At 40.7% G+C, this 25792-nt stretch overlaps 1 protein-coding gene across 10 annotated transcripts in view; it reads right to left on the reverse strand.

Moving 5' to 3' along the window:
- CDC14A (cell division cycle 14A) overlaps positions 1–25792 on the reverse strand; it is a 189698-nt gene that overhangs the window by 71127 nt on the left and 92779 nt on the right. For all 10 annotated transcript variants that reach the window (XM_070077983.1, XM_070077980.1, XM_070077981.1 and 7 more), the window contains 3 exons: positions 23472–23538; positions 20445–20507; positions 6437–6524 (listed from right to left, as the gene is read on the reverse strand). In XM_070077983.1, the coding sequence (XP_069934084.1) occupies positions 6437–6524; positions 20445–20507; positions 23472–23538 (218 nt within the window). The remainder of the gene's footprint in view (positions 1–6436; positions 6525–20444; positions 20508–23471; positions 23539–25792) is intronic.

The raw sequence follows: 25792 nt of genomic DNA on the forward strand, positions 1-25792 counted from the left end.
TTAAAGCTGTTTCAGATGAGTTATAAGCAACAAACAAAGAAAATCCTATAATCTTAGAACAATTGTTGGTGGGTGTTATCAATATATTTGGGTGCTTTTTTGAAAAAAACTTTATTTGGGAGGCAGGAAAAGAAAGAAGGGCCAGCACTGTGGCACAGTGGGTTAAGCCACTGCTTGCAATTACACCAGCATCCTGTATCAGAACACTAGTTTGAGTCCTGGCTGCTCTGCTTCTGAGCCAGCTCCTTGCTAATACACCTGGGAAAGCAGCAGATGGTGGCTCAAGCCCTGTGTCACTGTCGCCCATATGGGACACCCAGATGCAGCTCCAGGCTCCTGGCTTTGGCCTGGCCCAGCCCTGGCCATTTGTGGCCATTTGTGCCCATTTGGGGAGTGAACCAGCAGACTGAAGATCAGATTGAAGCCTCTCTCTCTCTCTCTCTCTCTCTCTCTCTCTGCCTTTCAAATAAATAAAATAAATCTTTTAAAAAGAGAGAGAGATAAAGAGAGCTCTCACCCACTGGTTCACTCCACAATTGCCCATAGCAGCTGTTGGGCTTGGCTAGGAGCATCAAGCTAGTGACGTCAGAGTCCCAACTACTGGAGCCGTCATCTGCTGTCTCCAAAGTCCACATCAGCGGGAAGCTGGAGCAGGAGCCAGAGCAGGGTACGGACACCCAAATATGGGACACAGGCATCTTGACCCCTAGCTGACTGCCCGCTCCTATCTGAATGCTTCTTATCAAGTGCTGGTTTCAGCAAGGTGGACCACCCTCTGGGAATGGTCCAGCCCATCTGACCCTTACTCCATCTGGCCACTAGATGGTGCACCGGCACTGATGAAACACAAGCAGAAGCCCAAGAAGTGAGCCGGCCATACAGAATTTCAGAGCTAAAATAAATTTTAAATTCATATCTTCTCAGTTCTTTATTTTAAAGTCTGGAAACTAAAGAACATTAGACAGAAATGAATAACATTAGACTGCCCACCCACTCATTATTAAAAGGAAAAACTGCACAATTGGAAGGCAAATGTACTGAGAGAGAAAATATGGGGATTTAGGATTATTAATGATAAAAATGTAATCATAGGGGCTGGCATTGTGGCATGGCAGGTTACGCTTCTGCTTAGGGTGCTGGCATCTCATTCTGGGGTACGTGTTTGAGTCTCAACTACTCTGCTTCCAATCCAGCTTCCTGCTAAAAGCTTGGGAAGGTAGCCATCCATCTGCTCAGGCACTTGAGTCCCTATCCACCCACATGGGAGATCCAGATGGAGCTCCTGGCTCCTGGCTTCAGCCTGCTCCAGGTTGGCTGTTGTGGCCATTTGGGGAATGAGCCAGCTAATGGAACATCAATCAGTCTCCCTCTCCCTCTCCCTCTCCCTCTCCCTCTCCCTCTCCCTCTCCCTCTCCCTCTCCCTCTCTCTCCCCCTCTCTATAGCTCCACCTTTCAAATAAACACATAAATCTTTAAAAAAAAAAAAAACAGGTAATCATAAAGTGTACTATCCAATAAGCTATGTGCCCAAGGTGAGGCAAACATGTCCAGTCCTAAGTCAATGTCTGCAATGTACATATTTCCCCCATTGTGATAAACGAGCGAAAACTGGGAGTTCACTGAAGTTCACACTGCCTGCTAAGGATGGGGGCAGGCTAATCTTTACACTGATTTCTCATTAAACTAGAAGGCTGATGCTCCCAACTGTTGGAATTCTCTGTTTCAAGTTATTTTCTTTGTATGTGTGCAGTATGTTTAAAAAATGGTAAGAATAGAATGGCTAGGTAAGAAATATTTTTCATAAAATTTGAGATTCAAAATGTTTCTGCTATTATCATTCACTTATCAATTCAAATTGTTTCCAAAAATAAAAAGTCCATCTCTTCTCTTCCCCTATGTCAACACAATGTGAATCAAGATGGCTGAAAGAAATTCCTTGGTTGTTCTCTGTTGACACAAACACAGATCAAGTCTCTTATAAAGCATTCTGCCTGGAACCCAAGATTTTAGGGCTTCCTTTTGCTATCTCCTAGCAACATCTACGTAATGGTTAATTCATTAAAAATTTCAGCTTTTCTACTTACAAACCCCTAAAATGACTCAGGAAACACAGAGTTTGTGAACTCAAAAAAAGAATGTACTAAGATCTCACTACAATTGAGTCAAGTTTATTAATTCCACCACAAAATTATTCTCTTACATTCAAAAAGGTTCTACAAAATCAAAGCCCTTTAATTAAGGGGGGGGGAGGTCACTTCCTTTCAATGTTGAAGCTCCTCGTGAATATGAGATGGTAAAAAGGACATCCCAAGGCCGGCGTCGCGGCTCACTAGGTTAATCCTCCACCTAGCGGCGCCGGCACACCGGGTTCTAGTCCCGGTTGGGGCACCGGATTCTGTCCCGGTTGCCCCTCTTCCAGGCCAGCTCTCTGCTGTGGCCAGGGAGTGCAGTGGAGGATGGCCCAAGTGCTTGGGCCCTGCACCCCATGGGATACCAGGAGAAGCACCTGGCTCCTGCCATCGGATCAGCGCGGTGTGCTGGCTGCAGCGCACCGGCCACGGCGGCCATTGGAGGGTGAAGCAACAGCAAAAGGAAGACCTTTCTCTCTCTGTCTCTCTCTCTCACTGTCCACTCTGCCTGTCAAAAAATAAAAAAAATTAAAAAAAAAAAGGACATCCCAGTAAGATCAAGCCTATACCAAAGGCAGCCTTAAATGAAATTGTACCAGTCATCATAAACGGGACTTTCAGACCTTTTTTTCTCCAAATGAGAGGGCACAACATTTGCACAAAAAAAAAAAAAAAAAAAAAAAAAAAACACTGTGGAAAATGTAGACTATGAAAAAAATAGCCATGAGTTTCCAAATACTTACAGCAACATAAACCTTTTAATGCCATTTCCATGAATTCTTGAAGTACAGACTGTATATATAGCCATTAATTATCTTAACAATAGTTGTTTCTAAATTATATTTTAAAGGGTTTTTTTTTTCATCTGTATTGCTTAAATTTTCTATACTGAGCATGTATGTCTTCATTGATAAAATTTTTAATAATAGAATTTGGACTTCATGGGACCTATGTTTGAATCTACCTGCTGCCACTGACTGGCTGTGTGAACCTGAGCAAGTCAGGGAACCCCTCTAGGTCTCCACCTTCTCTTCCATAACAGAACTGCGTCCTACCCCAGAGGTGGTTCCCATGACTCAGAAGATGATGTGTGTACAAGAGGCTTGGCGCCATTCTGGGAATAAAAACAAATGGTGGCTATAGCTGTTCTCCCACACAGACATATGAAACCAAAAACAATGAGATTTTTCACATAATTATAACACAAAATCTGCATATCCTTTTACCTAGTGATTTTACTTCTAAAGGAATTTAAAGAAACAGGAGCAGTGGGCAGATACATGCATGCATAGGCCAAGCAGAGTAGTTTTTAAAAAGTAAAAAACTATAAACAACTTAGATCTCACTCAAAAACAAATCAATGAAATTATGGCCCAGCCATAGAGTGAAAACATAATGGTATAGTCATGGAAATTGATTATGTGGATCTTCATTTATTGCCATGGAAATAAGTCTGTGGTATGTTTAGAAAAAAAAAAAACTATCCACTAAATGAAAGATCTCTGTGAGTGAGATCCCAGTGGAAAGAACAGGCCATCAAAGGAGGTACCTTTCTCTGAAGGGAGGAGAGAACTTCCACTTTGACTATGGCCTTGTCTAAATAAGGTCGGAGTTTATGAACTCAACAGGCTTCCATAGCCTAGGCAGCTCATGACAAGAGCCTCGGGTGATTACTGATGTCATAAATAAGAGTGTCAATTGTTAAATCAACAACAGGAGTCACTGTGCAGTTGCTCCCCATGTAGGATTTCTTCCCTTAATGTGTTGTACAATGAGAATTAATGGTAAAACTAGTCTTCAAACAGTACTTTATACTTTGTGTCTGTGTGGGTGCAGTCTGTTGAAATCTTTACTTAGTATATACTAAGTTGATCTGTATATAAATATAATTAAAAATGAATCTTAAGAATGGGATGGGAGAGGGAGTAGGAGATGGGATGGTTTGCGGGTGGGAGGATGGTTATGGGGGGAAAACTGCTATAATCCAAAAGTTGTACTTTCAAAATTTATATTTATTAAATAGAAGTTTTCTAAAAAAAAAAAGAAAGAAAACCTGTAATTATGTTGCAATCCCCCTTTTATAAGAAAAAAATGTTTAAATGCATGTGCATATGTGCACATTTACAATGTATAGATACCATAAAACAGTTAAGACATGTAAAAGTAAAAACTACAAAAGAGCAGACAGGAGAAACTAAAATCACCAAGAATACCACCAACAGACCAGTCAACTTTCAGTAGAATTATAGGTCAATTTTGTAATTTCTTTTGTTAGTTCATCTGCATTTTCTTCTCTTTTTAAAATAAGTATGCATTACCTCTACAAAAATATTTTAAATGTCTTGTTAAATTATAGTTCCCATATTCTCCTTAAGAAAGCTGGGTAAAACACATGAATCCCAAATGGGAAAATTCTTCCATCTTTGCCAAGCAAATACAAAACAACAAAATCACTGCTGAAACAATACATCTACTAAGATTTCCTCAGCTGGAGTCAGATAATTTGGAACAAAAGGTATCAATCTCATCTTCAGATGCCAACTTATGAAAGCAGTTTCCCCAGGTTCCCAGCAGGTTACTCCTAACTCACAGAGGTTAACTAATCAAGATTGACAGCATCTGGCTTCATCACAGAAGTGCCCTGTTAGCTTGGTTCTCTAGTGTTAGTGATGCTGTTCCTGGCGGGGAGTCTCCCTGCCCTGCCCATGTAGGAGGCTGAAAGGGCATGGTGTGCCATGCCTCCAGGGAAGGATCCCAACCTGACTGCTGGCAGGCGGTGGGAGTCCCAGGCACTTTTCCCCACCCCCGCCCCCTGTTAAAGGGCGCTGTAACTGCCAATCAGGTAAACAGCTCCCAGGTGTGGCCCAGGCCCATTAGGACCACCTGGAAAGCTATCTGAGCTACGTGACCTTCAAGCTGATTGGAGAAGCATAGCGGTGCCAATATCGATGTTCTAACCTATAGAATTAGTGTTACCCTGAATTAGCTACACCCCTTCTGCCCGCCCTTTAAAAGTGTATGTGGTCATGAATAAAAGCGGACATGTTCACTGGAGCCTGTCCTCGGTGCGTCTTGAGGAAAAACACCGAAGCCCCTCTCTCCCCGATGGTCCAGGCCTCACACACGAGTCCTCACTCTAGACCTGGATTGTTCGTGGACAGAAATAAACCATGCCTCACACAGAGTTCCCTGACGGACATGTCACAGGCATGAATTGATCACACTTGCATTTGTAGAAACTCAAATTTTCAAATCTAAATGCATGGATCACAATAAACAAATGAAACTAGAGTTTAGGAGAAATAACATGAAGGTGGGAGAAGGAGGAAAATGAAAAAGAATGAGTTTACACCAGGGGCTTCAAATTAGGTTCACTAGAAGACTGGTGATCCATCTGTATGGCCAAAAAAAGGAGCTAATATGCACATAGGTAATATTTTTTGGATTTATGTATTTTTCCCATAATCTCATCTTAAACTGTTGCATCCCTCTTAACTTGTCTTCTAGGGAATGCTGGCAGATGAAAAAATAACAAACAAGTATTAGTGGGAATAATATTATATAGCTATATACTGTATAGCTGACCATGTTTCATTCAAGAGGTTTATTTTTTTGTTTATTTGAATTTTCCTTTCTGAATATGTATGCCCATGGCCACATATTCTGCAAATAATTACTTTCAACTAGAAGAGTGTTCCTAGTTGCCACAATGGAACTAAAAAGATCAATGTAGTGGCATTGTTTAGGAGCCCAGTTCTGGATAAAAGAATCAGTTTTGCCTATTACAATGTGACCTTGGGCAAATTCCCTACTTAAAAAAAATCTCAACTTCCTCTTCTGTAAGATGGATATATTGATATCTACATCTCATAGAGTTGTGTGAGCATTAAATAAGATAATGCTGTGATTAGCTAATAACAGGCATACAGCAGGTACTCAATGACAATTAGGCATCATTAGTATTATTCAACATGGTGTTGACACTGTACCACCAAATAAATCCTAGAACCAATGATAGAATTTAGCAACCTGCTTCTTGGTTTTCTGATTCTTCTTTGATAACTGGGTCACATAAAGCAAATGTCCTATTTGTCTCATCCCAAGAAAAGTTGCTAGTTTTTAAAACAGTGATTATAGCACCACCTACTGGAAACATTAAACATACTTAATTACTGTTGCTTAATTTCTCTTAATTATTAAGTGAATGTTTTTGGAGAATATTATCCAAAGAAAGGGTTACTTGAGAAAATTAAGAAATTAGAGAAGATAAAATAAATTCTGGGATGGTAAAGGAAAGAAAAACCTACCATTTTCAATTTTGCTTTTTGGATGTGGTCCACTAAATGCTAAAAATTTTCCTGGAACAATCCAGTTGAAGTCACCATTTTCAACTCGCTGGCAGAATTTTGTGAAAAAAAGAAAATAAAAATATATTATAATTCTTATACAATTTATGAAACTCTTACAATAAAACTTCTTTTCACAGTATTTGTTCTAGATTAATTAGACAAACATGAAGATAAAGTAATAAAGCTTACTATTTACGATTCAATCTGCCTTAGAAAATTTTCACCTGCACCTTACAGAAGTTTAGACCATGTGAAAAATTAATTTATGTAAGGGAGAAGTATTTACTTGAAGTAAGTTTGTCTCCTGACCACTCCACAATGAAATGAAATGAAAGCAAACATTGCTGTTCTAGCAATAAACAAAAGAATGTAAGAGAAAAATAAGCACTTTCCATGAACATAGTAAACATACTTAAACAATGGAAAAAATCTCTAAGCATCAGGCTCATGATAAACACACTTTCAAATGTGTTCTGTTTTGATGGCTTATATCTGTTGTCAGTGCTGATTTTTAGACTGGGAAACAGGAATGAGGGACAAGGGCTCATTAAGCCCTCAAGGTATACCACAAACTACAGTCGGTCAAGGTCTACTCAGGTGCTGGTTGCAAATCCAAACAAGAGCCAGACAGTGACCTAAAGGCAAGTGCTGCTTGGCTGTAACTCATTATTCCTTGCAGGACAGCTAACTGAAGGTGGCCAGTCTTCCAACTGGATTTTCAAGTGAAATCGCTCTATTTTTAAAATGTTGACCAGTTTAAATTTAGTGCTTAAATACTATGAAACCAAGTAAAACATACCTGTGGGCTGACCTCAATCACCAGGTTGTCAGCCCTTAGTCTATAGACTCTAAGGGATCCTCAGAAAAGGTGTGAAGACTGGGAAAGGGATTAAGTACTTTCTCATTACTCCAGCATCTCCTCCATTTCCCCCCTCCCCCATCCCCTTGTGCCCTTGAACACCTGGAGCACTGAGGCAGGACTAAGATTACCTAAGATTTTGCAAGTAATTGAGAGATATTTGTGCAATGCATCACAAAATTGGAGTAGGCATTTGGCACAGTGGTTAGGACACCACTTGGGATGCCTGCATCCTTAGTGTGCCTAGGTTTGAGTCATGGCTCTGCTTCTGATCCAGCTTCCTGCAAATGCACACCCTAAGAGGCAGCAAGTGATGGCTCAAGTATTTGGGTCCTTGCTACCTACATGGGAGACTGGACTGAGTTCCGGGCTCCTAGCTTCAGCCTGGCCCAGCCCTGTCTGTTGTGGGCATTGATAAGTGAACCAATGGATGCACTCTCTCTCTCTCTCTCTCTCTCTCTCTCTTTCTAATACACAAACAATACATGTATTCCCTCAGACCCCTTTATTCTCCATCCTCCAGGCAATGAAGCAGCACAGTTCTGTTGTCTTCACGGGGCTATCCACGGCTATCCCTATAAAAGGCTCTCTCCTACACTGTGTGTCAAGGACCTCAATGGTGGAAATCTCAGCCAAACACAAAGTCTATACAGTACTCTAAGAACTCAAAATTTGTAAAATAAATCAGAATGTTGGCAAGGAAATCTGGAGCCACTACATTAATTATATTATCCATTACCACTTCTGTGAACATCAAAACTTGACTATATAATTTTCATTTAAAAGTGCAGATGCTTCTTTCCAATTATCTAAAGCTTGTAAATTAAACTTTACATGATACCTTATAAATTTCTGGATTGCATTAATCAAATTGTAACATAGTATATCAATAATGCCCTAAGTAGAATCCTAGAGACACTAAGAGTGATATGAGTACACATGCTGACTTAAATCTCAGTTATTCATTTATAATAATTTGAATAAGGTGCCCAATATTAAATTCCTGATCACAATTAAATATTATCTTGTTTAAATAAATGTCTCAACTAATGATTCCATATCCCTCTCAAATAATTATTAAGCTTAAAACACTGTTTAAACATTCAAGAATAAAGGGATGCTCTAATCATCAAAAGACTAAAACCAATTCTTTAGGAATAACAGACAAAAACAGGTTTCTACGTTCACTATGTCTGCATCCTTGATATCAATAGGCTAGATAAACATATTGTGCTAAATCAGTTTATTTGCATTATAAACATCAATTTGGCTAAATTTTAGCTTTTACAATCAGTCATCTAGAGAGAGGCAATGGCTTCACTAAAATGCATTCACTCACAGTCAGAAGAATGTGCTTGTAAATATTTCTACCCAAAAAGATAAACATACATAATATTGGGCCATGTTCAGTAGCTTGGGTATGGTTGATGGAGTAAACAAAGGGATTTAGGTCTTAGACCTAAATCTGAAAAAAAAATTAATGTTACAGCTTTTAACTGACCTAATAAAACATAAGCCTACTTTGGTAATCTTCCAAAATTAATATCTGCACTTTCTTTCATAGTGAATTATATAAATCCTAACATGTATAAATAGATTATTTTAGATGACACAAATTGGTTTTTCTAATTAAACACACACACATTCTTTTAAAAAATCTAGATTAGATGGTAACTTAAGGTACTTTCCAACCTTACGACATTTTATAAACAAACTTCTAAGAAAGGATGAGGTAATGAGCTTAGCTTCTGCTCTAAAGCCTACTACCTAGGAAATATTCTGTGAAAGAATTATGAGTCTTCTTCACTACAAGAAATCACCAAAATAAAAATGTAAATTCCTGAAGTGGATATATTTAGGTGCTATTATTCATTTTACTACAGGATTCTTCAGTCTACAATAGAGTCACCAGTTTTGTTTTGAATACCTAACTCCCCTGGTGCTTTTAAAATGAAATCTGGGAGATGGACATTTATCACAGTGGTTCAGATACTGCTTAGGACTCCCATATGGAAGCGCTTGTGTTCAAGTCCCAGCTCCACTTCCCATTCCAGCTTCCTGCTAGTGTGCACCATGGGAGGCACCAGATGATGGCTCAAGTACTGGGCCCCTGACATCCATGTGGTAGACAGAGATTGAGTTCCTGGCTTTGGTTTGGCCCAGTCCCAGCTTTTGTGGGCATTTGGGGAGTGACCCAGTGGCTGGAAGGTCTTTGCACATCTCTCCCCTACACACCTTCTTTTCAAATAAATAAAAAAAGTTTAAAATAATATAAATTTAATATAACAACTTTATTTAAAATCATAAATTTTTACAACTTCTAAAAGAAATATATCTATGCCTCTGAAAAATAGTTGGCCTGCTTACCATTTTAATAAACATACAATAAGATAGAAAACATAGTCCTTGAGGTTGCCAATTCAAAAGCCAATTCCTTTTAGCACATGTGTTTTCTAATATAACACATATAAACAATCTTGAAGCTCAATTCAACATTCATTCAAGTATTTTCTGAGCCTTTACTATATAAAAGTAATAAAAAGCATTTTCTAAGGAGTCCAAAGGCAAGTAGGGATGACAAATAACAGTGATGACAATAACAGCAAATACATCTGTGCCACTGACTCTGTGCTAGGCACCACTGTGTTCAGACAACTCATTTAATCCTCACTACAACTCTCTGAATCAGGTACTCTTACCATCTATATTCTACCCATTGGAGAAAAGTTACATTAAACTTTGATAACTGTTATAACAGAAGTACACAAGAGTCATGACAGTAACATAAAAACTATTCTAAAAATCAAGACAACAGAACTCGATGTCTTTTTTTTTAATTCATTAAAAAGTCTCCTCTTGGGGGCCATCATTGTGGCACAGTGGATTAAACCATCGCCTATAACTCAGCATCCCATATCAGAATGCCAGTCCCAGTCCCAGATGCTCTGCTTCTGATCCAACTCCCTGTTAATGTGCGTGGAAAAGCAGTAGAAGATTGCCCAATGACTTGGGGCCCTATCACTCACATGGGAGACCCGGATGGAGTTCTGAGCTCCTGGACTCAGCCTGGCCCAGCCCCAGTTGCTTGGGGAGTGAACCAGCAAATGCAAGAGCTCTCGTTCTATCTTTCCCTCCCTCTCTGTCACTGCTTTTTGAATAAACATATTTTAAATCTTTAATTAAAAAAGTATCATCTGATATTTCCCCTAATTTCTAAAACAATAAAACAGTATTGAAACAGTTGTATTATATAAACACAAATATGCCGTAAGGATTAGCATTTTATGAGCTTAATGCAAAAATAAATATTTGAACTGTTTGACTTAAATTAAGTTGCCATGCCATTTGATTTTAATTAATAATCAAACTCTAGGTTATTAATTTAGATTTGCCTCTGAGAGAGACAGAAGGATGGAGGGACAGAGGATGATTGCATCACCTCTGCCTGTTACAGCTGTGGCAGGGAAGACAGCTGCAGGAGAGGAGGCATGTTTAGGACACTGCTCCAACAGTCAAGCGCTGAGAGCACCTTTGATGAGGCTACAGCAGGGAGCAGACCCAGTGCTTGCTCTCAGATGCCACCCCAGTGTTCGAGACATGAAGATTTGGGGTCAGCAGCACACACATGGTTGTTGAAACTTGGCAACAGGTGCACTCAATTACAGAAAGTGTAATAAACAAAATTACCAGGCCTTACAGAGCAGCAGCCTCTCAGGGTGGGCAAAGGAAGAGGAAGAACTTCAAGGGAGACTAAGAAAGATGTCCAGGGATAGGGAAAGGAGAAATGCAAGATACAGAACTTAAAAGTTAAGGAAGGAAAGTCAGTTTCCAGATTTAGAGAGTGGCCACAGAGTTAATCGAGTAGGAAGACCAAGCACAGCCAGCTGGTTTTGCTAACTGCTTTATTAGCAAAGAGTTTCAGCAGAATGTTGAAGATAGAGCCCAAGACCACAAGAAGTTTGGAGGTAAAATAAGGGACAGAGACTACATAATGCTTAATGAGGAAGAAAATAACTGTGAGAAACTGCCTAGGACAGGGTAGACCTCAGAACATTTTATAGACTTAACCAACCACCTGAGCAAGATCTTTGAACCTGCATCAGGTGTCATGTGTCAGTGCTGTGGAAACACTGGGTCCCTCCACTTTAGCAGCTACAGTGACCAGGAAGGCATTTTTGCTACCTTAAACTGGTGGTCTCTGAGTGATGTGCTCGATAGCATGAGATGGCTTCAGGGGAATGCTTGGTACACCCTTCTATCAGTCTGCTTATTGTGGGAGGCACGCCTTTGATCATTGCTCCAGGTGGTGAGGAACTGCCCTAGTAACTTTACTATGGAAACTGCTTGACCCTGTGGGTCTATAGCAGGAATTTCCAATTTTTAAAGAGTTTATTAATTTATTTACTTGAAAAGAGTGACAGAGAGAGAAGGAACGACAGAGAGGGAGAAAGAAAGATTGGCCATCTGTTGGCTCATTCCCCAAATTCCTGAAATAGCCAGGGCTAGGCCAGGCAGAATCCAGGAGCTAGGAACTCCATCTGGTTCTCCCACAAAGGTAGCAGGAACTCAAGTACTTGGGGCCACCCCCTGCTGCCTCCCAAGTACATTATCAGGAAGCTGGATCAGAAGCAGAGAGTGGCCAGGATGCAAACCAAGCACTCCAATATGGGATGTGGGCATCCCAAATGGCAGCTTAATCTTCCATGCCACAATGCCCACTCCCAGGAATTCTCACTTTTAGCTTCCTTGATCCATGAACAAGAAGGCGAGGATCAAGCAGCATCCAGATTACATTCTAGTTTGCTGTTCAAATTCTAGTCCAAAGCAAAGCCTTAAATATAATGTGTCAGTGAACAACAATGACTCATGCTGTTGACTTGAAGGTATTTATCAAGTGATGGGAAACCTAACAAACTCTACTGGTTTTCAAGGTGTGTGCTAAAGGGCAGTATCAGGAGCCTACACCATCTGGTCAGGCTGACAAGTTATTTATGCAATGAAGGATGACACAATCAGCCTGGAGATGTCCTCAGTCATTTATTAAACTAAGTTGTTACACACAGACGTGGCATTAGATAACAATAACTAGCATCTGTGTTTCAAAGAACTGAGTTTCTAAAAAGGCAACTCACTCTTGTCTGGTGCTGAGAGAAAGCAATTTCATTGCAAACGTTGTCTACCATAGTAAATTTATCTCTTAGAATGTTGCTTCAAAATCAGAATGGGATTCTTAATTAACATGTCTTACTTTCCACAGATAACAGGTCACATAAAATATGCTTTACTGTTTGAGTATTTAATCACTCATTTGCCCATTATTTATTTCGTTCCAGAAACATTGAATGACTGCGCACGATGTGTACACTGTGCTGCTGGGTTACTTATACATCTAAAGATGAGTAAGGCACTGTTCCCGCCTGGAAATACCTACAGAGGGCAAGGAGGACCCGAGGTCCCTGTGTGTAAACAGCACCGTACCGCACTGTTTGAAGACGGCTTCCACGGGAACAAGAAGGACTCAGCAGCCAGCCATGCAAATAAAGTGATCCAGCAAGGAGGGCTCACTCACAGCCACAGAGAGCAACAGCAGGTGCAACCTTGCAAAAGCACCAAGAGCTGCAGCCGTCCAGGAAACGGCCGAGATCTGGGTGTGAGCCTGAGCTGTGAAGGACGAAAGTGAAGAGGTAGAAAGAGCTGACATTAAGAAGGGCCTGTGCGCCATAGCAGGGAGTATGTATTTCCTCCATACTTAAACAGTGTGGAGCCCACGGAAGACTTGAAACAGGGGATTAAGCTTGGACTTAAATTTTTAAACAGGTATTCTGATAGAGATGTGAAGACTTGATTGAAGAGACCCAGTCAGGAAAGACTCCATCCCAAGAAGCAGAATGGACCCATGCTGTCTCACTGTAATTTGGCTCAGATCATAGGCAATCAATTTTTAGAACAACAGTGTTCTTTTCCTAAAAGAGCATCCTTTAGGTGAAGTTAGCAAAATAGTCTGCATTCAACCAGTCTTGAGCCAATGAGAAATTCTGTGTTGTAGATGGCTAATTTGACAAGCATGAAGACGGGGACTTGTGGCAAGAGTCGAGCAAACATGATCATTTCTGAAGAATGAGGCATAAGAATCTACAGATCCTATGGTACAAGGCAACAAGGGCCAAGGCCCCAGCACTACACAGGTAAAAAGGAAATTACAGGCAGCCTCCAGAAAATAGGAACTATATTAAACAAGTAGGACATATTTGATATCTGTTCAATAAACAAACTGAAAAGTTCTATGACTAAAATGGCAAGGGGAGTAATGTGGCTCCTTGACTTTCATAAAACAAGTGTTTATCTGTCAACTATTATTTTCTATAAAACAAAGTTTCCCAAACAGTGTGACCAGAACAGAGGAGTTGCCTGGGCAGGAACTGGGGCAGCCAGAGTGGCACATGCCAGTCCCCAACAGCTGTGAGCCAGGATCACAGGGTGCTGAGTAAGTGTTATCATTTTTCCCATGTGCCATGATGGCAGAAACAAAAGGATTTGGCTCTTGAGTAGGATTCAATTAGCACCTCTGTCATCAGGCGGGCAGTAGCCACCTGCAGCTCTAACTGCACGTAGCCACTGGGCCAGGTTTGTCAGTGGGTAAAAGCACAATCATGCCAACAGTAACTCCATAGTCTACAAATATCCTTACTAACAAAGCTAAGACACAGAAAGCTTTTCTTCCCCCTCTCTCCAGTTAAATGGAATGATTTATGGGGAGAAAAGATGATGGCAGATATGAAATCATTCAAAGAAAGCAATCAGAATAATTTCTCAGTTTTGAGGTTTGTTTTTGAACTTTCAACTCTGTTTACTCCCCTAAAGGGTGCTTAAGGCGGCTCCCTGGAATTGCACGGGCCACATTCTGGGTCAGGTGATAGACAAGCTCCAGTGACCAGGCACCTCCAGTTGTTGCCTTGTAAGCACCAGTTCTCTGCCCTTCTTCCCCCACCCCCAGCCAAGGAAGAGAACTGTGATGGGGTATCGCTTTCTCCATGTTTTCACCTGAGCTCCTCCGCATTTGGCCAACACAGGGACATCAACAACAATGGTAGGACTCCAGATAAACAAAAGCAAACCCCTCACGGACCACGAAAATGATGAACCACACACAGAAAATGGTGAACTCCACACAGCAAAGTTCCTCTGATGAGCAATGACCACTTAAGAGTAGCACTATCATTAGTGATGCTGGAGGCTGGCAAGGTCTCACGTGGTAAGGACAAGTTCCCCCCCATCCCCAAAAAATTATTTTTAAAGCTGCCTGAGGGCAGACTCTGTATGTGGGTGCAGATTCAAGATCCTGAAAGTGGAACATGGTTGCGTACCAGCGGTGGCTGCTGACCATCACTACAGGTGAGCACACAGGTCCCCAGGTCCCCACAGGGGCATAATTCAATTGAATATGCAAGTTCTTCCTCTTCATTGTTTCTCCCTAGGACTAAAGGTCTATCTTTCTCCTTTTCTGAATTGATCAATGGTGTCGTTGCAATAAAGCAGCTACTCCCTCCGCTCTCTTAGTTCTTTGGGAACACCTTAAGGAATGTATTGGAAAAGACCCAACATTCCTGACAGTGATTCCTAGCTAGGGGAAACTCATGAACCACCTGTCTTTCAGCTACTTTTCTATACTTTCCCAGCAGAGCTGTCAAAGTTATCCTGCTGTTATCGGTGCAAATGTGAGGAACTGCACGGTTCACAATGGCTGGCAAAGGGTTTCCACACTGTGCAAGCTACTTTTTCAAGATGGAAACCAACATCGGGTGCTGTTTCTAAATACTTAATACAATGAGCCATTTGCAAGTCACACAGAAAATAAAGCACAAACTTGAGGTGTCTTACCCCGGCCTTCTAAATACGGCAGGGCCTTGAAATCCACTTTCAGGGGAACAATTCGATCCCATGAAGGAAGGAGACACAATCTCTTTTGCTTCTCCTGGGCTTCATGTCACACAGATGATCTACGACAGCACGTGGACATGCCTGTCATTTTCCAGATTTTGCACTCCACCTAAACGTGGCTACTGTACACTCGAAATGTGGCCGGGACAAATTAAGATATAGTCTAAACTATATGAGGGATTTCAGACGATTGTTTTTAATGTAAAATACCTCATGAATAATTTCTATATTGTTACATGTAAAATGTTTAACCTATTTTGTATCAAGTGATGTGTGTAATCTAAATTTCCTCATTTTTTCTTCCTTTTTCTAAACATGGCTACTAAAATATTTTACAAATAAATGAATGTTATTATCTTTCTATTGAACAGGGCTGCCTTAGATCCTTTGAAGTGAAGGGAGAGGACAGATACAACCTTTGGCAAATGACCAGAGGTTTCTCTGTAGACTTCACACTGATATTTGTCATGATCTGCTGACCTCATTATCAGTAGCATTTTTATGAGGCATTCTTATAAGACTCCCTTCAATCTCACATAGAGTTGCAGCCTCATTGGATTAGGCTTTTCCTTGATCCATATTATATGTTAAATGTAGTTTACTAAAGAAGAGCCATTGAAAAGCTCCATCCTGAACATCCCTACTCAAGATTTACACTCTCACCAACTGCTGATAATAATAAAATTTTACTTGGAAAATCACAGTAACTTCCTGAAAACTGACTGTGTTAGAGTTAGTGAAATGCACGGATGCAGCAATTCCACAAGTTCTCCAGATGTCCGGATGCACTGGAGAGAGGCAAACAGCAAGAGAGACAACAGGAATGACTGGCCCCACAGACTGCTGGGAAAAAGTTCCTTTACTTGCCCATGTATTTATTAAACAAACATGTATGCAATACCTACCACCGGCCAATCACATTTCTAGCTTATAGATCTTAGAAGAGAGGAAGTTGTTGAACAGAAAACTTTTCAAATGTTCCCTAAAACTGCCTACCCCTCCCACTGCCTAAGTGGTGATGGTGGTGGATTCAGGTGAAGTGTAACTACATTCTCAGCCCGAGCCGTGGCTCGCTAGGCTAATCCTCTGCTTTGCAGCGCTGGCACACCGGGTTCTAGTCCCATTCGGGGTACCGGATTCTGTCCCAGTTGCCCTTCTTCCAGGCCAGCTCTCTGCTGTGGCCAGAGAGTGCAGTGGAGGATGGCCCAAGTACTTGGGCCCTGCACCCCATGGGAGACCAGGAGAAGTACCTGGCTCCTGCCATCGGATCAGCACAGTGCGCCGGCTGCAGCGCGCTGGCCGTGGCGGCCATTGGAGGGTGAACCAATGGCAAAGGAAGACCTTTCTCTCTGTCTCTCTCTCTCACTGTCCACTCTGCCTGAAAAAAAAAAAAAAAAAAACACGAACATTCTTACCTTGCAAGAATGCATCTGTATGTCTCCTGCAGATTTCACGAAAGAGACAAATAAATAAAAGGTCAACTAGGTTTTTTCTCTTTATTGATGCTGTTTCTTTCCCTGTCTACCTCTCCATCTCTCCTATCTTTCAATACTAACCTCTCTCTCTCTTTTTTTTTTTTTTTTTTTTTTTTTTTGACAGGCAGAGTGGACAGTGAGACAGAGAAAGGTCTTCCTTTTTTGTTGGTTCACCCCCTAATGGCCGCTGCGGCCAGCGCACCGCGCTGATCCGATGGCAGGAGCCAGGTGCTCATCCTGGTCTCCCATGGGGTGCAGGGCCCAAGCACTTGGGCCATCCTCCACTGCACTCCCTGGCCACAGCAGAGAGCTGGCCTGGAAGAGGGGCAACCAGGAAAGAATCCAGCACTCCAACCGGGACTAGAACCTAGGGTGCTGGCGCCGCAGGCAGAGGATTAGCCTACTGAGCCACAACGCCGGCCTTCTAACCTCTCTTTTAATTGAAATAGCTTTAGTGTTTGGCCATACATTTCTGTCCATACTCAGATATAAAGGTTTGGGGGAACCCACTACAATAATACAAAAATTAGGCTTAGGATCTTAAAAGGTATTCACACATATGAGATGTTGAAAATTTAAGCTTCATTAGCTTCAAAGTAAATGACCTCCACTCATATAATACAGACATATATACATATAGGAAGTGTGTTATTTTTGGCTTACTACAAGGGGGAGTTATATAATAAGCACTCTTTTGTATCTTTACTTTCCAAAAATACTTTAATCATTCCAGGACAAGCAGTACAGCTCAATTCATTTTTTTTTTTTTTAATTTGAAAGGCAGAGAGAGAGAGAGAGAGAGAAAGACAGACAGATGGACAGATAACTCCCATCTGCTACTTTACTCCCCAAATACCTACAACAGCTGCAGTTACATAGGCTGAAGCTGGGAGCCATGAGTTCAATCCAGGTCTCCCATGTGGGAGGCAGGAACCCAATTACTTGAGCAATTATTGCTGCCTCCAAGGGTCTCCATTGGCAGGAAGCAGGAATCAGGAATCAGAAGCCAGAGCTGAAAATCCAACCCAGATACTCCAATGTGAAACATGGATATCTTAATCAGGCTAGATCCTCACTCCCTCAATTCATGTTTGTAAATGCATAACATTCCATTATGTATGAGAGTTCTTCAAAAAGTTCATGGAAAATAGCTATTATGGGAAAAGTGTGTGTGGATTTCAAAAATTGTGCACCTAAATAAACTTATCTTTTAATACCATTTTCCCACCAATTTGCTGATTGTATTCTTGTATATGTACCATGGTTTGTCCAAATTTCTCCCTTGTAAGTATACAGTTCGTTTCGCTTCTAGTTTTCTGGAGTTCTTGAGCTGGTGGGTAGGGAGAGAGGCTTTCTTTTGCCACTACCAAAAATCAGGTGTTTAAAGAATAGGAGTTGGGGTGGGGGTCCGGTGTTGCAGCATAACAGGTAAAGTCGCTGCCTGCGATGCCAACATCCTATACGGTCATGGGTTCATGTCCTTGCTGCTCCACTTCTGATCCATATCCCTGCTAACGGCCTGGGAAAGCAGTGGAAGATGACCCAAGTGCTTGGGCCCCTGCCACCCACATATGAGACTGGGATGAAGCTCATAACTCCTGGCTTCAGCCTGGCCCAGCCCTGGCCACTGCAGCCATCTGGCAAGCGAACCAGCAGATGGAAGATTCTCTCTCTCTCTCTCTCTCTCTCTCACTCTCTCTATAACTCTGACTTTCAAATAAATAAATCTTAAAAAAAAAAAAAAAAAAGACCAGGGCAGGCATTGTGGCACACTGGGTTAAGCCACTGCTTGAGCTCCCCACATCCAGTATGAAGTCCCAGCTCCTCTGCAAGCATTAAGCTTCCTGCTAATGCAGACTGCAAGGCAGCAGGTGATGGCTCAACTGCTTGGGCCCCTGCCACCCACAGGGGAGACATGGATGGAGTTTCAGACTCCTGGCTTCAGCTCAGACCAGCCCTGGCTATTGAGGGTCTGGGGGTAGTGAACCGGCAAATGTAAAATCTCTTCCTCTGTCTCTCCCTGTCACTCTGTCTTTCGAGTAAATGTAAATAAATAAATAAATAAATATTAAAAACAAAAGAATAGTATACGGGAATCCTTAATAAAATGTGCTGAGTTTGTTAATTTGACAAGTAGCAATTTTACAATATTAAGGCTTTCTATGCAAGAACATGGTATACATTTTTCTGTTTAGGCGTATCCCATTCACAGGGAATTTGAAATCTAATGAGGAAAATAAAGCCTGTGTGCAAATAGCCATGAAGCAAGAAAAATGGAAAATACAAATTGTAACACCTGAAATTGAAGGGGCTGGCACACTCCAGAGGTGGGATGATCTGAGTAGGTTACAAACACACACAAAACAGAGGAGAATGGGGACCTGGGAGAAAGCAAGCTGGGTCGGGGCACAGAGACAGTCAAGAAACAGTAAATAAACGACTCAGCGGGGGCTGGACATGGAAGAGGGATGTGGAAGAAATAGGAGATGTGGCTAGAAAGGTGGGCTGGAGCGCTTCACAGCAAAACACCAGGATAGAGGAGTTTATCCACACTTCGGCAGAGCTATGGGAGCAGCAGCCGGTCTGGGGCCCAGAACAAGAAAGGACATGCGCTCTGTTTTAAGATCACCTAGTCAGGTGTACATGAGACTGCCTGAGAGGAGAGCAGCCACAGGAGAAGATGTGAGACCTGAGCCAGCAGGAAGGTAGTGAGAAAGAGAGGAAAGGAGAGAGATGCATATGATACATCCTGTCACACCAGCCACAGGGAATTCAAACACCTGCTGGCTTCAACAGGGACAAAAAAGGGTGAACTGCAGGATGGCAATGCCAGTAACAGGATGTACAAAGCAGAAAACCGTGTTTGACTGGAAGACGATCAGTTTCTTTTCAGATATGTTAAATTCAACACGCAAGCAGAATATCCTGGACTGGAGCCCAAAATAGGAGGGCTGCCCTTACTAAGGCCAGTGATAAGTTTTATCACTCCTCCAGAGAAACCCAACAGATGAGCTCACTTTCAGAAAATGCTGGGCCTACTCCCACTCCCCAGACTCTCATCTTTCAGGAAAAGTTAACTTCAAGATTCCTCCTTATCCTGCACAAAACCTTCTCTCCCTGAATGTCACCTTAGGGCACAACAAACAAGCTGGGGTAGCCATTGTCTAAACACTGCCTCACTGAGCAGGCATGATACCATTCCAAAGCTTTGTAATGGTTCCCTAGGGTTGGAAATTAACCACCTTACTTAGCACTAAGTAAACTCAGTTATATTTCAAAGTAAAATTTATCCAGTCAAAAATATTCTAAGACACACATCAGTTTTATCTAAAATAAACCTTGAATTTTAAGATAAAAGTAAGTAACAATTTCAGCACCAAACTTTTATTCTGAATTTATTTTTCTGATAAACTAAAAGTTCAAAGTGATTGTGAATAAAGGTTTGATAGAAAAATGTATAGACATTTTTAGTTTGGCATTTTCCCACACACAGATTCTGCTGACTCCTAGTTCAAAGGCAATAACCAAAACTAAAAGCACAAAGCTGACAATTAAAAAAAAAAAAAAAACACAACTCCAGAATGCTTTCATTTTGCATCCATGCAGTTTGTTAACACCTGGGTGTTAAATGAAATATATATATATATATATAGTACCACAAAATTGTTTTTGCAAAAGATTTAAATGTACAAACCTCATAATGTTCATATTCATCCACATCAAACGTTTCAAAGTCAAAAAATCCATGTTGTAATCCCTAAAAGTAGAATTTCAATTAGTTTTTTCCATACCACATTGATAAAAATCTACTTGTCAGTTCTGGAAATCCTTCTTATAAAATAATCCCCACGGACCTGGAGGAGGAAGCCTAAACCCTTTGATTGTTAATGCATATCTAGAAATCATTTCATAGCAATGGGAATTCTGCTTTAATACCATCTTAGACGTGAAAGTAATCAGAGTGACACAAAAATATGTTCCACAAAAGAAGCTTCTTGAATCCTAGTATGTTAGTTTGTGTGTAAAATTAATTATGTATATAAAATGAAACACACTGGCAGAGTTATAGTTAAAATCTCTTGGGAACTATAAACCCATGACAAAATATATCATAGTGATTAACTTCCCTGACAGAAGAAACATCAATTACTCTTAGAAAGTTCGGCTTTCCTTTTATCATAATGAGGTAGTTAAGCCAAAAATAAGAGCATTTTTCTTAATAGGCCCTAATTCATTCTTCAAACTCTACTTTGAGAGAATTTGTTTCCCAGTGATAGTTACCTTCACTGCTGTTACAATTTACAACTACACAAAGACTGCACACTCCTTTTTGTAACTAATGACTTACAACTTTTAAAAACTATCTAGCTTGCTCAGATCTAAAATTTTAAGGAAGACAAAGACTTATTTTATAAACTGCGAAGCTATGCAGATGACAACAGAATGCAAAACCACAGATGGATTTAAAAGTTACATGATCAAGTCATTAAAAACAGAAAATGAAATCAGTAAGCCAAGCTCTGGTCCATTTCTCTTGGAAAATGATTCAGAGAGCAGCATTGTTTTCTCAAAATACAGAACATCATCTATGTCAGAAACAGAGAAACTTAGATCAAAAAAAAAAAAAAAGATTCTAAGATCCGTTCCCAGACTCTATGAATATTGGCATTTTTAATATACTTTCCTAGGTGATTCTTAAAAATGTTAAGTTCTGACAACATGGGCAGAGACAACCTATCCAAAATAAGCAGAACAAGTTATTTAAACTATTTCACCTTTGAAAAAGCAACATAGTTCATCCATATGTACCAATCTAGAGAAAAATATACCCTCAACAATTCACTTTTTATTTCTCAAGTGTGTTTATTAAAGTCTCTATAAGGTCATATAACATGCAAACTATCTGATGACAATGTAAAACATCAAAATCAGAAAAATATATTCCTATAAAAGACAAAAATGTGGCTATATTCTGTGTACAGTCTTAGAATGTACTTACTGCCAAAAAAGAGCCCAGAAAATGACACCTCATGTTAAGAGTGTACAATATATCTCAGTTGCTTAAAGACACAAGGAACTACCTCTCCGACCTCAAAATCATATCTGTCTTTGTGTAAACCCCAACATCTGTTGAAACAATAAGTTTACAGGAGACTTTATTCATGAGAAAATTCACAACAAAGAGTGTACAACAGGAAGGATGATATAAATTTCTATACCAAGAAACCAGTTATTGTAAGAGTAGGCAGGGCTATTCCAGTGAGAACTCTTCTTGAATTTCATAAGTGTTGTTTTTAAAAATGGCCCCTACCACAGGTAGGAAAGGCAAAATAATAATAACAGAAACAATAAAGTACTTCTTTTGCCCCAACATATTTTCTAAACACTATAATTGTGGATTACATGTTGGGTAATACCTCCATAAAGGTTTTTACGTGGTATTTCTACAAGTGCATTTTGATGATATTATCTGCAAGAGTGGGCTAGAATGTCTCCAAAGTTTTTATATAAAAAGAAAAATATTTGGCACCTATTTTGAAGTTTTAGATAATTCAGATGCATTTAAAATGAAACATGAGAAACATACATAAAACAGGTAACATATTTATCATACTGATTTTCTCAATGAAAAATATACCAAAATCAGTTTTATATGACATCAGAGAATATTTGAGCTAGAAAAGCTACTGATACTATATAATCCATGATACCCTTGCCAGTGGGTAATGTAATACATACATTATTGACTGATAACAAATCATGACTATAGGTTTAGTATGGAATTATGTACTTGGAGCCCTCATTCAATTCAGTTTTGCTTTTATGACTTCAGACTGTAAGTTACTGTTTCTAAATTATGTTCCAAAAGTTTTCAAAATCTTTTAGCTTAACATCTCCATTCTAAGTTGGTAACTACAAGTTGGCTCCCAAACTTTAGAGTGCATCAAATCAGCTGAAGGGGTTGTTAGAGACTGTGGGGGCCCCAACCCCCAAGCTTATGATTCAGTCAGTCTGGGGTGGGGACCAACTAACAGAAGAGAACAGTGGCTGAGATAATTTCCTGCCTCTCCCACATCAAGATCAAGCTTGATAATGAAGCTAAATGGGTGACATGCCAATGTCACAGCCATAGCAGCAAATAGAAGTAATAAATCTGCCCAAGAACACAAACAGCTAAAAAGAGAAAGGGAGGTCCCTTCACTCCCTCCTGCACTCACCCTTCTGTCTATAGTCTTCCCTGGGTATATATGGGGGATTCATTCCATACCCCACTTCCTATTGATACCAAGATCCACAGGTGTTGAAGTTCCCCATATTAAATGGTGTAGTATTTGCATATAACTTACCCTCCCATACATTTAAAATCATCTCTGGAGTACTTATAATACCTAATACAGTGTAAATGCTATGTACAAAGGTGTTATACTATGTTGTTTAGGTAACAATAGCAAGAAAAAAAGTCTGCATACGTTCACATATGTTCACTAAAAATGCATTTTTCCCAAGATTTTCCAGTTGTGATTGGTAGGATGCCCAGAGGAGGAACCCATGATGGGTAAGGGGGGGCTGACTGTATTTTACAAATCAATCATCATTCGGAAAGTGAAAGCTTTCTGCTTACTAGGTCCCCTGTCCCCAAGGACCAACGAGAATGCTGAGATGATTCCTTTTCCATATTTTAATCTACTGTGTCGACTACAGCAAGGAGAATTGTTATTACCTTTCTGATTCCCTGCAAACAGTCGAGGATGGTGAGATTGTAAGTGCAATTTCCAAAGGAAGCATCCCTATAAATATAAATAAATTTAACATTAACAACTTGCATTTAGAGTATTCAAATAAGAAAACACCATAGTCAGTTGGAAATATGCTTGTTTGGCTTCACAGCCTGGTAAACTCATGTAGCACATCAGATCCTAGCTGTCAACTACCCCTGTGGCTTATCTACAGCGTTTCTGAAATTGCTTTCATCTTAACAATAGGCTGAATCAATAAAAATGCAGATGTAAGCACTTGAGCTCCAAAGTCAGACTGCCTTGGCTCAAATTCTAGCTCTGTCACATATTGGCTTTGGACTGTGAGCAAGTTCCATCCTCTACAGCCCTAGCTTCCTCTCTGGCAAAGGAAGTCAACAGTGTCATCCATCACCCACAGGATTGTGTTCAGATTACATTAAAAAGTACATAAAGTCCTTCATATAGTGTACGGCACAGAGGAAGCGCTTAATAAACACTATGAATCTTCTGATTATTAACAATGAGCTTAATTCTTTAAGTAAAACATTCATCACCCTGAGAGGCTTTCTGGCAGAGGACAACCTCCTGTTAGGAACACCATAAACACCAGCACAAAAAAGTAAGAGGCAGAATGTATGCACTTCAACAGAACTTGGCTGCTCTTTTCATGGACTGAATGCCATTCCTCCCCTCCCAAAGAAAAACAAAAACAAAACCAGAGGAAAACACAGTCACACACTTCCCGACCATCGACCACGGCCTTCCAGAGTCACTGGGATCCATCCACCAGAGCTTCTAAGACACAGTGAAGTGCTCCATCAAAAGGAATGGGAAACTGCATTGAAAAGTGAGTGCTTCATACTTTATTTAAGTTTTTAGAGCAACTTAACAGACTTACTTTAGGCAACATAAAACTAAAGTATCAAGTTCGGGTCAGCTGAGCAAGAACTGGCACAGCACTTTAACACTAGCAATGTTCCAAGGTGTCCGAGGCAAGAAACTTGACCTCAACCATCTCAGTCTCCTGCCCAGCCCCCACTGCTGACCCAAGAAACAGAGGTGTCAGGCACCTGCCCTGACAAAGTCAAACCACACACCCCACAGCCTCCACCAAGGGCAGCACGGGAGGGTGCCAGAAGGCAGTACTCAAAGAAAACAACCTGTAAGGGCCAAACATAAAAACCAAGTCTGACAGCACTAAGCATCCGAGGTAACTGGAACCCACTGCTGCTAAGCCATGAATTAAAATGGGAACTAGCATCCTGATCATCTAGTAGAAAAATATTAAGCGAGCAAAGCAGCTTAAAAGAAATGTTTCTTAGGTGCTGAAACGTCAAAGTTAACATGTGTAAAGAAGGGTTACTCTGCATCTCTAAGTCAATCTGATTCCAAGGGTTTGAGCTTTTTGCTGTTGTTGTCACTGTCAAAAACCATGGGAACTCATACGTCAGTGAAAACAAAATAACCCCCTTGTAAAGATGTGAATCATATGTCACAAATCAAATTTTAATGGACTTTCCCAGAGAAAAGGGTAGCTGGGGATCTAAGATAAAATGCTAGTTTGTACTAAAAAAAAAAAAAAAAAAAAAAAGTCTCACTCCTTAGGGCATGGTTTCAGTGCCTTTGTGTTTTTTGACCTCATGAAGGCTGAGGATCCATTTTCTCAGAATAATGTTTTTAAATGCATAAAATAAAATACTTAACATAATAGATAGTGAATCCAATTAAATGTCAACAATTATCAAAATATTAAGACAAATTTATAATAGCCTAATATGCATTTTAAAATTAATGTAATCCGCCGGCGCCGCGGCTCACTAGGCTAATCCTCCGCCTAGCGGCGCCGGCACACCGGGTTCTAGTCCCGGTTGGGGCGCCGGATTCTGTCCCGGTTGCCCCTCTTCCAGGCCAGCCCTCTGCTGTGGCCAGGGAGTGCAGTGGAGGATGGCCCAGGTGCTTGGGCCCTGCACCCCATGGGAGACCAGGAAAAGCACCTGGCTCCTGGCTCCTGCCATCGGATCAGCGCGGTGCGCCGGCCGCAGCGCGCCGACCGCGGCGGCCATTGGAGGGTGAACCAACGGCAAAGGAAGACCTTTCTCTCTGTCTCTCTCTCACTGTCCACTCTGCCTGTCCAAAAAAAAAAAAAAAATTTAATGTAATCCAATAAGATCTACTGACAAGTCTGATTACTATAAATTTGAAGAAGGAATGAGCATAAATAATATTTTAAGATATAACAACTTTAATGAGACATAAAAATCTCTGATTTCTACTGTGACAAAGCTACTTGTATTGCTAATACTAC

The sequence above is a fragment of the Oryctolagus cuniculus genome, chromosome 7, assembly GCF_964237555.1.
Source record: "Oryctolagus cuniculus chromosome 7, mOryCun1.1, whole genome shotgun sequence".
NCBI lineage: Eukaryota > Metazoa > Chordata > Mammalia > Lagomorpha > Leporidae > Oryctolagus > Oryctolagus cuniculus.